The 11,210-nt window shown below is 53.4% G+C and overlaps 2 protein-coding genes across 4 annotated transcripts; one reads left to right on the top strand and one right to left on the bottom strand.

Moving 5' to 3' along the window:
* The first annotated feature begins 2,229 nt into the window (after positions 1-2,229).
* MAPK7 (mitogen-activated protein kinase 7) lies at positions 2,230-7,268 on the top strand. Of its 3 annotated transcripts, none has more exons than XM_079131682.1 (7): positions 2,230-2,416; positions 2,714-2,950; positions 3,591-3,756; positions 4,390-5,468; positions 5,574-6,229; positions 6,579-6,712; positions 6,862-7,268. In XM_079131682.1, exons 2-7 carry the CDS (start codon positions 2,719-2,721, stop codon positions 7,013-7,015), a joined length of 2,421 nt encoding a protein of 806 aa, XP_078987808.1. In that variant the 5' UTR covers positions 2,230-2,416; positions 2,714-2,718; the 3' UTR covers positions 7,016-7,268. The 3 variants fall into 3 exon arrangements, with proteins under 3 accessions (XP_078987808.1, XP_078987807.1, XP_078987806.1); XM_079131681.1 differs by having other exon boundaries at positions 2,230-2,431; positions 2,657-2,950; XM_079131680.1 differs by having other exon boundaries at positions 2,232-2,431.
* Positions 7,247-10,724, bottom strand: MFAP4 (microfibril associated protein 4). Its single transcript, XM_079131722.1, has 6 exons — positions 10,623-10,724; positions 10,248-10,326; positions 9,803-9,957; positions 9,056-9,152; positions 8,796-8,978; positions 7,247-8,447 (listed from the first exon to the last, which is right to left on the bottom strand). The coding sequence occupies exons 1-6, from the start codon at positions 10,626-10,628 to the stop codon at positions 8,200-8,202; spliced, it is 768 nt and encodes a 255-aa protein (XP_078987848.1). The 5' UTR covers positions 10,629-10,724; the 3' UTR covers positions 7,247-8,199.
* Positions 10,725-11,210: the final 486 nt, after the last annotated feature.

Raw genomic sequence — 11,210 nt, 5'->3', positions numbered from 1 at the left:
CAAACTGGCTCATAGAGGATTGAAAAGTAAATGGGAATCAGGGAGTTTTTACCAGGGAGTGTTGAATTGTTTGCAACATGTATACGCAGGTTAGATGAAATATTTATGAAGTATTTAAAGGATACCAGTTTATTAATTTCTTCTGACATTTTACATTTTATTCTTAGATCAGGACCATTAGACAGAGATCTTCTTGGTACACTGGAGAAAAAAAAATGTATTTAATGTTTCCTGTTTTAGAATGCACTCTACTTATACAGAGGGACACAGGCTGGGTCTTGTACTGCACATATTCAGAGATAGGAAAGACTGTCTACTTTCTCATATAAAGGAAGGCCGTGAAGGAAATATTGTCAGATCTTAGTGACAGAAAATGCCCATTTCCCTCGAGCATGATTTATTAATGTTCAATGGAAATCATATAAGATAATTTGGCTTTTGTTATGCTGTCAGGAAAATCAGAAATAAATTTACAGTTTAGTCTTAACTCAGTAGACCCATATGATCATTACATTTCTAAATACCAAATATTATTTATCCTAGGGCTTCCCAAATACTCCTAAATATACTTTCCTGATGTTGAGTTAAAAAAAAAAAAAGACGCAATGTCTACATTTCTAGCTTAATGTACAAATCTTGATAAGTCTTAAAATTTAGTGCAAAAAACCTCCACAAGCTGGGCAAGGTGGTGCACACCTGTTATCCCAGCTGCTCCGGATTACAGCTGAGGCAGGAGGATTGTGAGTTCAAAGACAGCCTCAGCACCTTAGCTAGACCCTGTCTCTAAATAAAATACAAAAAGGGCTGGGGATGTGGCTTCCCTTAAGCGCCCCTAGATTCAGTGGATGGTACAAAAACAAACAAAACCACAAAAAACAAGTACAGAAAAGAAGTAACAATACTTGTCAGTACTAGAAATGAGAAAGGACTTCTGAAAGACTGGTAACGTTTGTGTTTTGGGTTTTGTTTGTTTGTTTTAAAAATTCTGACTGCAATACAGAGGGGACTGGGGGTGTACCTCAGTGTAAAGGGCTTGGTTAACATGCTTAAGGCCCGGGGTTTCATTCCCAGCACGAAGGTTGAGTCGGTCGTGGAGAATGGAATAGGTAGGTGTGTTAACTCTTTTGACGTTTACTGAGTTGTACAATTATATGTGGAACTTTATGTATGTATACATTATGAAAAGTAAAAAAATACAGTGGAGAAGGTAAACAAATCACTCTGATACGGATCCACTTATGGACCTCTAATTTGCGATCTAACGAATAAGTGATCAATCTGGCACTGACTCAGCTGGCTGCCTTCCATTCACTCGTCATTATTCAGGGCAGAGAACCTGTAAGAAGACCGTGTCCCTTCACTCTTCGACCTCCACACTTTTACTAATCTGCAGGGCCCTTCTATATCATTTCACTTTGGGAGTTCCAACTCCCAAATCGCTTCTTTCTTTAACAACCTTACTCTGAGCTCCCTACTGAAAACCTTTCTTCCCGGCTCACAGCACCGCCTTTCTCTCCTCGGCCTTGAGCCGCAGACGAATGGTGCCCGATAAAGTTGCTACGTGAATGAATAAGCCACCGAATTCTGGTTCTGCCTCTCCCAAAGCGCTGTCATCACCAGATAAATGCTCCAGAGGGATCCGCGAGCGGAGACCCAGGTTCTCAGGAAGCGATGTGGAAACTTGCCACCGGAAGTCAGTGGAGACTTCAGGCTAGTCGCTCTAGAGTCCCGGAGGACTGGGATCTCAGTGGTTGCACGAGATAGTTACTCCCGAGACCAATAAAGTGGGGGCACAATGCCTTAGGCAAGAAGACTGATAAGGGAAAAGGGAGGAGGATTTCGGGAGCTAGTTGCCAAGGCAACAGCTCTCGGCTTCGCAGCCCCTCCTGGGAGCCTGGCTGTTACCAGAGTTTGCAGGACAAGCTGTGATTGGCTCGAGGAGGTCGAGCCGATTGACGGGAGCGCGCGCGCACACGTGCAGGGGCGTTGTCCTCCATTCACTCGGCGCCCGAGGATCCGGCGCGCATGCGTTGGAGGATGGCGCGGTGAGGAGAGCGCACCCCTGCGAAACGCCGAGCACCCTTTGGGCGGCTCCCGCCGGCGAGCTGGACAGCGGCGGGCGCGCGCGCGCGGAAGGGTGGAGGCATGGCCTCTGTAGCTGGTGAACTCGGATTGGAAGTAGCAAATTGAAGGGGTGGGAACCTCCTCGGAGGCCGCTCAGCAATTGGCCAGAGACTGGAGGGAGCGTGGTCTTGGGGGGCGGGACCCCAGGGGTTCCTGGCTGGGCAGCGCGCGACGCTGGGGTGGTGGTGGCGGCCCTTGAACAAGTCGGCGAGCGAGTCTTGGAGATCCCCTCCTCTGCGGACTGGAGGTCGGTGAGCCCCAGAACCTCCAAAAGTCCCGAGGAAGCGTGAGGGTGAGGCGCCATTGGGTGAGTGTGGCCCCGAGGAAACCCGAGTGCCCCGCCCCTCCCTTTCTTCCTGGACCGTGGCGCACCCTCCCCCAACTCGGACCCCGACCTGGGCTCTGGGCTCCGGGGTTCCAGCTTCCGGTGCTGGACGCCTGCTACTTGCCAGCCTTTCTCTTTTGCCCCCTTTGCCGCCCCGGTTGCTTTGGGGAACTTGGAGATTTTCCGGTCCTGCTCCCCATCCCACAGAGGGGAAACTGAGGCAGACGGGAGACGGGCCTCTCCTCAACAAGCGTCTCCATGCAGACACCATGGCCGAGCCCCTAAAGGAGGAGGACGGCGAGGACGGCTCTGGGGAGCCTCCCGGGCCGGTGAAGGCAGAACCCGTCCATACCGCTGCTTCTGTTGCGGCCAAGAACCTAGCCCTGCTCAAAGCCCGCTCCTTTGATGTGACCTTTGACGTGGGGGACGAGTACGAGATCATCGAGACCATAGGCAATGGAGCCTACGGGGTGGTGTCCTCTGCTCGCCGCCGCCTCACTGGTGAGCTTCCTGAGCCACTTACAGATGTGGAAACTGGTTCCCAGAAGTGGTGAGAAACCTGCCCGATCTCAGTCAGCAGAAGGAAAGTGGGGCTGTGAATTCTTGTTCAACTCAGCACTTACTGACTAGGTGCCAGGATCCCAGTTAGGCACCATTTTCAGGAACTCTGGTTTTGCCATACTTTCAGCCCATTTCTCCTTAGAAATATGACAGCCCTGGTTGGATCAAGATGGAGAGCGTTCCTTGGTGTCTAAAAGAGAGCTGTGTTCTAGAGCTGTGTTCTGTGTTCTAGGCCAGAGACTGCATGGTGGGAATGGTGAGATTTGAGATGAAGAGAAAGTATAGGGAGAGATAATGAGCCCAGGCATTAGACTCAAGACTACCACCAACTAACTGTACAACCTTCAAATTACTGGGCCAGGTTTTCTCATCTGTAACTTTGAGATATTAGTTCATGCCTCATAAGATAGTTGTGAAGGTAAAATTTGATAATGTAAAGTACTTAGCACAGTTCTTGGCACCCAGTAAGTACTCAGCATTTGGTAGTTGTTGTTATTTGCATGCTAGAAGGGTGGTGTCGAAAGGGGCCTGCAGCTAGTCCAAGGTACCCTTTGGTATCTGCCTTTTGCCTGCTCTTCAGGCCAGCAGGTGGCCATCAAGAAGATCCCGAATGCTTTTGATGTGGTGACCAATGCCAAACGGACCCTCAGGGAGCTGAAGATCCTCAAACACTTCAAACATGACAATATCATTGCCATCAAGGACATCCTGAGGCCCACTGTACCCTATGGAGAATTCAAATCTGTGTAAGGAGTGGGATAGGATGGGGAGGCATGGTTGGGACTGTTTCAGAAGGCAGGGGCCTTATTGCTAAAGTTCTGGAAGGGCAGGCTAGAAATTCCCATGGTTCCAAGACCAGTGCTCCTTTAGGGCATTTTGAGGGACAGCTGTTATTCTCAAAAAGAGTGCAAATGTTGCAGACATTGTTTATAGAATCTATATAGGAAGGCAGACGCAAGATGTTAATACTATCCCTGCACCTTCCTATCCCCACAGCAGACATCACTAAGTGATCACAGAATACTTTCTTATAGAAAATGGACAAGTCTTCACAATTTTCATCATAGTACTTCAAGCAGCCACTACCAAATAATGGAGTTATCTCCAAAACTAAACCTACTCGCCAGCCCTGGTATAGTTGAACCCCATCTTTTATCCTATAGGGAAACTAGGTCTGGGGAGAAAAGTGATTTAAACAAGTTCATAGAAAAGTGGTAGAGAATCTAGAACCTGGTGTGCTTCATCATCCTTACCATGCTGTCAGCACTTTGGGGTCCCAGGGTATTATCTGTCTAGAGTCAGGTGGGTATGTGAGGATGGGGCTTGTCCCTGTGGTATGGGTAGGCTGGCCCATGACTGTTTTACCTTTTCCTTTTTAGCTATGTTGTCCTGGACCTCATGGAGAGCGACCTGCACCAGATCATCCACTCCTCACAGCCACTCACACTGGAGCATGTGCGCTACTTCCTGTACCAGCTGCTGCGGGGTCTTAAGTACATGCACTCAGCTCAGGTCATCCACCGTGACCTCAAGCCCTCTAACCTGTTGGTGAATGAGAACTGTGAGCTCAAGATTGGTGACTTTGGTATGGCCCGTGGCCTATGTACCTCCCCTGCCGAACACCAATACTTCATGACTGAGTATGTGGCCACTCGCTGGTACCGCGCCCCTGAGCTCATGCTGTCCCTGCATGAGTACACACAGGCTATAGACCTCTGGTCTGTGGGATGTATCTTTGGAGAGATGCTTGCCCGGCGTCAGCTCTTCCCAGGCAAAAACTATGTGCACCAGCTTCAACTGATTATGATGGTGCTGGGTACCCCATCACCGACTGTGATTCAGGCTGTAGGGGCTGAAAGGGTACGGGCCTATATCCAGAGCCTGCCACCACGCCAGCCTGTGCCCTGGGAGACAGTGTACCCAGGTGCTGATCGCCAGGCTCTTTCACTGTTGGGTCGCATGCTGCGTTTTGAGCCCAGTGCCCGCATCTCAGCAGCTGCTGCTCTTCGCCATCCTTTCCTGGCCAAGTACCATGATCCTGATGATGAGCCTGATTGTGCCCCACCCTTTGACTTTGCCTTTGACCGTGAAGCCCTTACCCGGGAACGCATTAAGGAGGCCATTGTGGCAGAGATTGAGGACTTCCATGCACGAAGGGAGGGCATACGCCAACAGATCCGCTTCCAGCCTTCCCTGCAACCTGTAGCCAGTGAGCCTGGCTGTCCAGATGTTGAGATGCCCAGTCCCTGGGCTCCCAGTGGGGACTGTGCCATGGAGTCACCACCACCAGCCCCACCACCATGTCCTGGCCCTGCACCTGACACCATTGATCTGACACTGCAGCCACCCCCACCAGCCAGTGAGCCTGCCCCACCAAAGAAAGAGGGTGCCATCTCAGACAATACCAAGGCAGCCCTCAAAGCTGCCCTGCTCAAGTCCTTGCGGAGCCGGCTCAGAGGTACATTATGGGTACAGTGACTGGCTGGAAGTGGGGTGCTATTGAGGGACTGTGGCTTAAACAGGGCTGCAGGCCTTACCTTTTCCCTATTCAACTTCCCTGTAGATGGCCCTAGTGCACCCCTGGAGGCTCCTGAGCCACGGAAGCCAGTGACAGCCCAGGAGCGCCAGCGAGAGCGGGAGGAGAAGCGGCGGAGGCGTCAAGAGCGAGCCAAGGAGCGGGAAAAGCGGCGGCAAGAGCGGGAGCGGAAGGAGCGGGGCGCTGGGACCTCTGGGGGTCCCTCCACCGACCCCCTGGCTGGACTAGTGCTTAGTGACAATGATCGAAGCCTGTTAGAGCGCTGGACTCGCATGGCCCAGCCCCCTGCTCCAGCTCCAGCACCAAGGCCATCCCCAGCCCAGCCTACCAGTCCTCCCCCTGGCCCAGTAGCCCAGCCCACTGGTCCTCCTCCACAACCTGCAGGTTCCACCTCTGGTCCTGTACCCCAGCCTCCCTGCCCACCTCCTGGCCCTGCTTCCCACCCTGCTGGCCCTCCAGGACCCATCCCTATCCCTGCTCCACTCCAGACTGCCACCTCTAATAGCCTTCTGGCCTCCCAGTCACTTGTGCCACCCCCTGGGCTTCCTGGCCCCAGTGCTCTAGGAGTTCTGCCTTACTTCCCATCTGGTCCACCACCTCCAGACCCTGGGGGGGCCCCTCAGCCTTCTACATCAGAATCGCCCGATGTCAACTTGGTGACCCAGCAGCTGTCCAAGTCCCAGGTGAGAGGAGAGACCCAGGTCTTGGGGACACCTGGATCTGGGCCCAGGGAAAATGGGTTCAGGAAGTTGTTCTTGCTCCATGAAAACTGAGCAACAGAGGGTCTTTATGTCTCTGAACTTGTCCCCTCACTAGAAGAAGGAACATAATGCCAATGAAGAGGTTGTTGGGAGACACATACTATACTTCCTAGAAAGTGCCTGGTCTGGAGATGGGCCCTACCTGGCACTGGTGATTATTAAGACTATGTTGGCACCCTGGGATATCCAAACAGGGTGGGCGGCAGCAGCAGGACAGGTGCCCTGCACACCTCAGTCACCCTAGTTTGTAACCTGCCATCATCTCCCACAGGTGGAGGACCCCCTGCCCCCTGTGTTCTCAGGCACTCCAAAGGGCAGTGGGGCTGGCTATGGTGTTGGCTTCGATCTGGAGGAATTCTTAAACCAGTCTTTCGACATGGGTGTGGCTGACGGGCCACAGGATGGGTAAGATGGCTGGATCCAGCTCCTGGAATGGGTCTGTGGGGAGGGGCACCTGGTGTGGAAGAATTCACCTGTGGGATGGGGATGGGTGTAAGCTGGCCTAGGCTAGCTACACCCCTCCCTCTTCCATCCCTGATTCCCTTTCCCTGCAGCCAGGCAGATTCTGCTTCACTCTCAGCTTCTCTGCTTGCTGACTGGCTTGAGGGCCATGGCATGAACCCTGCTGACATCGAGTCCCTGCAGCGTGAAATTCAGATGGACTCCCCGATGCTTCTGGCTGACCTGCCTGACCTCCAGGAGCCCTAAGGCCCACAGCCTGTGCCTTGCTGCCAGCCCCTGGGCCTGGCAGGTGAGGCTGAGCTTGGATTATTTTGTAGGTTCATCTCAGACCCACCCTTCAGCCTTAAGCAGCCACCTGAGCCACCACCGAGCCATGACAGGATTGGGAGACCCCCTACTCCACCCAGCAATCCTTTTCAGTATTGTATTTTTATTATAATATTATTATGCCGTCTTTTGGACATCAAACAAGGCCTGTGAAATACAAGGTTCCTTTTAATGCCTGACTCCAGATGTCATTTTTGAAGATGGGGACAGTATACCACCAATAGGGGTACAAGGAGGAGCCAGTTGGGGATCCAAGCAATATTTTTCATGCACAAAGCCAATTTGTTTAGGTCCATGACTGAGCCTTGCATGCCCCACCCATTCCCAGGCCCACAGATTGTTCTCTGTGCCCTCACATGGTTAAACCTTAATCCCTGGGGGCAGTTGGGGGACCTGGTTTTCATGCCTACCTTGCCCATGTCTGCTTCAGGGTGACATGCAGTAGCTGTGGTGAATACTGTTTTGGCATTGAGCTTTGGGGGTGCTGGGGTAGACAGGTGGTAGAAGCAGTATGGTTGTGAGGTGGGGCTGGGAGGTCCATGGGGTTCACCACAGAGGAGTAAGTTGGTGAGAGGGAGGCACTGAAAATAGCCAGTAGGGGTGCTAGGGTATGGCAGTGGTCATGCATGAATGGCCTGGCATACACCCCAGTGGGTGGTCAGACTGTGCTGCTTGGTCTAGAGTATTCCCAGACACAGGGGCCCACAGTAAAGAAGCCGGTTAAAGTGGAACACAAGGAACACAAAAGTACACTCCTGGGAGGTGGCTCCTGGCTCTCAGCTATTGGGACAGGGTGGAGGCAGCTCAGTCTCATGGAGGCCAGCCAGGTCCAGGCTGGATGGCTGTGCCTTAGAAAAGGCCTGGCATTGCTGGTAGCATAGCCTCGGGTGAAAGGGAGCTCCTAGGGCCTGGCTTAGAAATGTCTACCCTAGGTGTGTGATAGGGATCAGCTGTTACTGAGAGTCGGAAGGCCTCTTGTGAGAAGCTGGTGTCAGGGAGCAGCAGAGCAACATAGTGGGGTCGTAGGACATCGGGGGTAGAGGAAGTATTCATGGTAACCTGGGGTGACCAGGGAATGGATGGAGCCTGATGGGGCCAGCCCCTCAGGTCCTGCGGATTTTCATCTCGGTACGCTTGAGGGAGTAGTAGAAGCCCTTCCACTGGGCCCAGTTGATGCCATTGGCATACGAAAGGTGGGAGCCACCCAGGTAGAAGCCATTGAGGTTTGCAAAGTGGCAGCTGCGGAACCAGAAGGCTCCTGAGGACAGGGCTGCACAGTTCTGCACAAAGAGGTCCTGGTCCCGGTCGAAGGTGGAGAACTTCTGGCCACTATGGTAGGACAGGGAGTCACCTGGCAGAGGGGAGGAAGGATGGGGCCGTTGAGGCAGAGAGCTGAGCTGTGTGTTGGCAGGGAGAGGGTGACAACATTGAGGGACGTTACGTGGCATCTTGGTGGGATGGGGGCACCCTCTCTGAGCCAAATGTTGGGTAGATGGGCCTCTGCAGCGAAGAGAAACAGCTGCTCCTCCACAGGGTTGCCTGGAGCAGGGCCAGGGCGGCTGAAGCACAAGCTGGTTGGAGTTGGTTTGGAGCCAGCTGTGGCTCTTCCAAGCCCGGGAGGGCTGAAGGAGGGCCCTGGAGGGGGCCAGCCCAACCTTCTCCCCCCACAGTCCCTGCTAAAGTTTCCAGGAGGGAATACCTGCACCACCATCCTCAAAGCCCGCCACGTAGAGGGTGTAGCCATCCTCCTCAGCGCTGACCGCATTTGGAGAGATGGAGAAGTCGACATACTTGGCATAGGCCGTGTTGTTCTCAAAGTCCTCTAAGTCTACTCGCAGCTCATACTTTTGCTTCAGGGTCAGGAGGTGCAGGTTCTGCAGCCCTGTGGTCGGAAGGGAGCTGGTTAGCAAGGACCTGATTGTGTAGCAGCACCCCCCTCCTGTCAGGCCCATTCCTTACCCAGCCAGTACTCCCCGTCTGCACGGCCAAAGCCCAACTTGTAGTCATTCCAGCCCCGGAAGAAACTCACTGAGCCATTGAATCTCTTCTGGAAAACCTGGCGCCGAGAGGACAGGGAAGGGGAATGATTGAGCATCCAATGGATAGGGGCCTTGCCCCACCCAGCCTACCCAGGTGTAGACCCTGCAGTGCTGAGGCTAGTTCATTAAAGGACTGAGTGAGGGTTGGAAAGGTTGCTAAAACAAGGTGTCCACTACCACCAGGCTCCTCTGAGTTGCTGCTGTGCACTGGCACCTACTTGAACTCTTCATGCAGTCCCACAGGAGTGAGGAAAGAGGTTCAGGAAAGGTGATCAGGGCTGGGGGTGTAGCTCAGTGATACAGTGCTTGCCTAATGTGGGATGTGTGGATTCAATCCCCAGCACTGCCTAAATAAATAAAACAATGGGGGGGGGGGTGTTCTAGAGTTCAAGTGTGTGGGTGTGAGTCCTGGTACTGGCTGTGTGAGCTGGGGCAAGTAACTTCACCTCTGGGCTTCAGTTCCTCATCTAGAAAAACACCTACAAAGAATATTATAAGGGTCACATGCATTAATGCATCTTAAGCAATTAGTGATTTAATGACTAAGTGACTTAGTGACAGCTACTCAGAATCTGTGTCTTGGGTATCATCATCCCCATTTTAAAGATGAAGAAACTGAGGCTTACAGGTGAGGCTCATGGTCATACAACTGAAACCACCCACTCACCGTCCACTTGCCACCCTCAGTGGTCATGTCACAGAAGACAGGCACGGGCACGCTGGGGCCTGATGGGTAGATGAGGTACACACCATCTGTCTGGTAGCCCTGGGCATAGATGTCATCACAGTCCAGGGGCTGCTGAAGGCAAGACTTCTCCAAAGCTAGGGGTAAGAGTGTGGGAACAGTGAGGAGAGAGGTTTACAGCATAAAGAATACCATAGCACCCACAGTTTGTCTCAGTCCCTGGGGCCAGGGGGCTTGATTATGGGAAATCATGAGATTTGTTTGAGGAGGACTGCATGAAGATCGTTTCGTCTACCTGCCAACTCTGTGGATAAAGAAACAACCTTGCAGACCTGGGCTTCAACCCTGAGGCCTGGCTTTCAGAACACCCTCTTCTAGCCCGGTCTATTGACCATGGTGCTGCATCTGTGACTGGGGGCCTACTTACCATCTCCCCGGATACCAGAGGCCTGGGGGGCGCAGGGAGGTGTGGAGAGAAGCAGCAACAGCGGGAGGGCCAGGAGGGCCTGGTGGCAGGAAACAGAATCAGCTCAGCTTTGGTCCCAGCCCCAGCCTCCCACTGTTCTCTTTACATTTGCACATGCCACCACTTGCCTAAAACCCTTCCCCGTCCTATGGACCCTCTTTCTCTTCCTAAGCAACCCTACTCTCTGGGAGAGCCTCTTTACCCTTTGAGCTTAAGAGTTTCTTTTTGAGCTTAAGAGTTTCTTGCGAGAGAGACCCCTATGCCTTCACAGTCCCACCTCTGGCAAGTGACTTTGGTCCCTCCGATGCCACAAGCTCCCCACCCTGGTCCCAGTACCTTCATGCTGTCAGTTCGGCTCAGAGCTGCTGGTGTCTGTGTCCCAGACTGCAGCTGCCTAGAGTTATGTGCTGGGCCCCTGGCCAAACACCCCAGTCCCGCCTCCCAAAGCTGCAGAACCATCCCCCTCCACACACGACCAGTATCAGCTTACACTACCAGGGGCCAGGGGACCACCTGGGTCTCATTAGGCCTGTCGGCAGAACACTGCAGACCAGACAGTCAACTCCCTCCTGGCTCTGGCTCCAAATGCTCCCTGGATCCCACTCCACTAACGGCCAGCTGGACCTATGGGCCCCTGGCACCCCCAGTTGGCCCCAGCCTGCCTCAGCCCACCCCGCTTCCTGATAGGCCCCCCTGCAGATGTCTGTTTACTCTCTCCCCCTCCTGTTCTGGGCTGTGTTTCATCAGCCATTCAGGGGGAGGGCGGAACGGGAGGGTGTGGGTGTAGGTGTGCCTGGGTTTCAGGAGGGGCCCACTCTAGGGGAGCAGAAGACTGCAGGGTGGGGGGTGGCGAGCTTCAGAGCTCCTGATGTGGGAGCCTGCGTGGGCTGGTGGGGGACAGGGGCAGCAAGGGCCAGACCGTCT

This window comes from Sciurus vulgaris, assembly GCF_902686455.1.
Source record: "Sciurus vulgaris genome assembly, chromosome: 3".
NCBI lineage: Eukaryota > Metazoa > Chordata > Mammalia > Rodentia > Sciuridae > Sciurus > Sciurus vulgaris.
This window is presented reverse-complemented; position numbering and strand designations above follow the sequence as displayed.

Coding starts and splice junctions, on each gene's coding strand:
- MFAP4 (XM_079131722.1), bottom strand. Junction 8,979..9,055: donor AGACGGGGAGTACTGGCTGG/GTAAGGAATGGG, acceptor TTCCGACCACAG/GGCTGCAGAACCTGCACCTC. Junction 8,448..8,795: donor CTTTGAGGATGGTGGTGCAG/GTATTCCCTCCT, acceptor CCCCTCTGCCAG/GTGACTCCCTGTCCTACCAT.
- MAPK7 (XM_079131682.1), top strand. CDS start 2,719: ATGGCCGAGCCCCTAAAGGAGGAGGACGGCGAGGACGGCTCTGGGGAG. Junction 5,469..5,573: donor CTTGCGGAGCCGGCTCAGAG/GTACATTATGGG, acceptor ACTTCCCTGTAG/ATGGCCCTAGTGCACCCCTG. Junction 6,713..6,861: donor GCTGACGGGCCACAGGATGG/GTAAGATGGCTG, acceptor CTTTCCCTGCAG/CCAGGCAGATTCTGCTTCAC.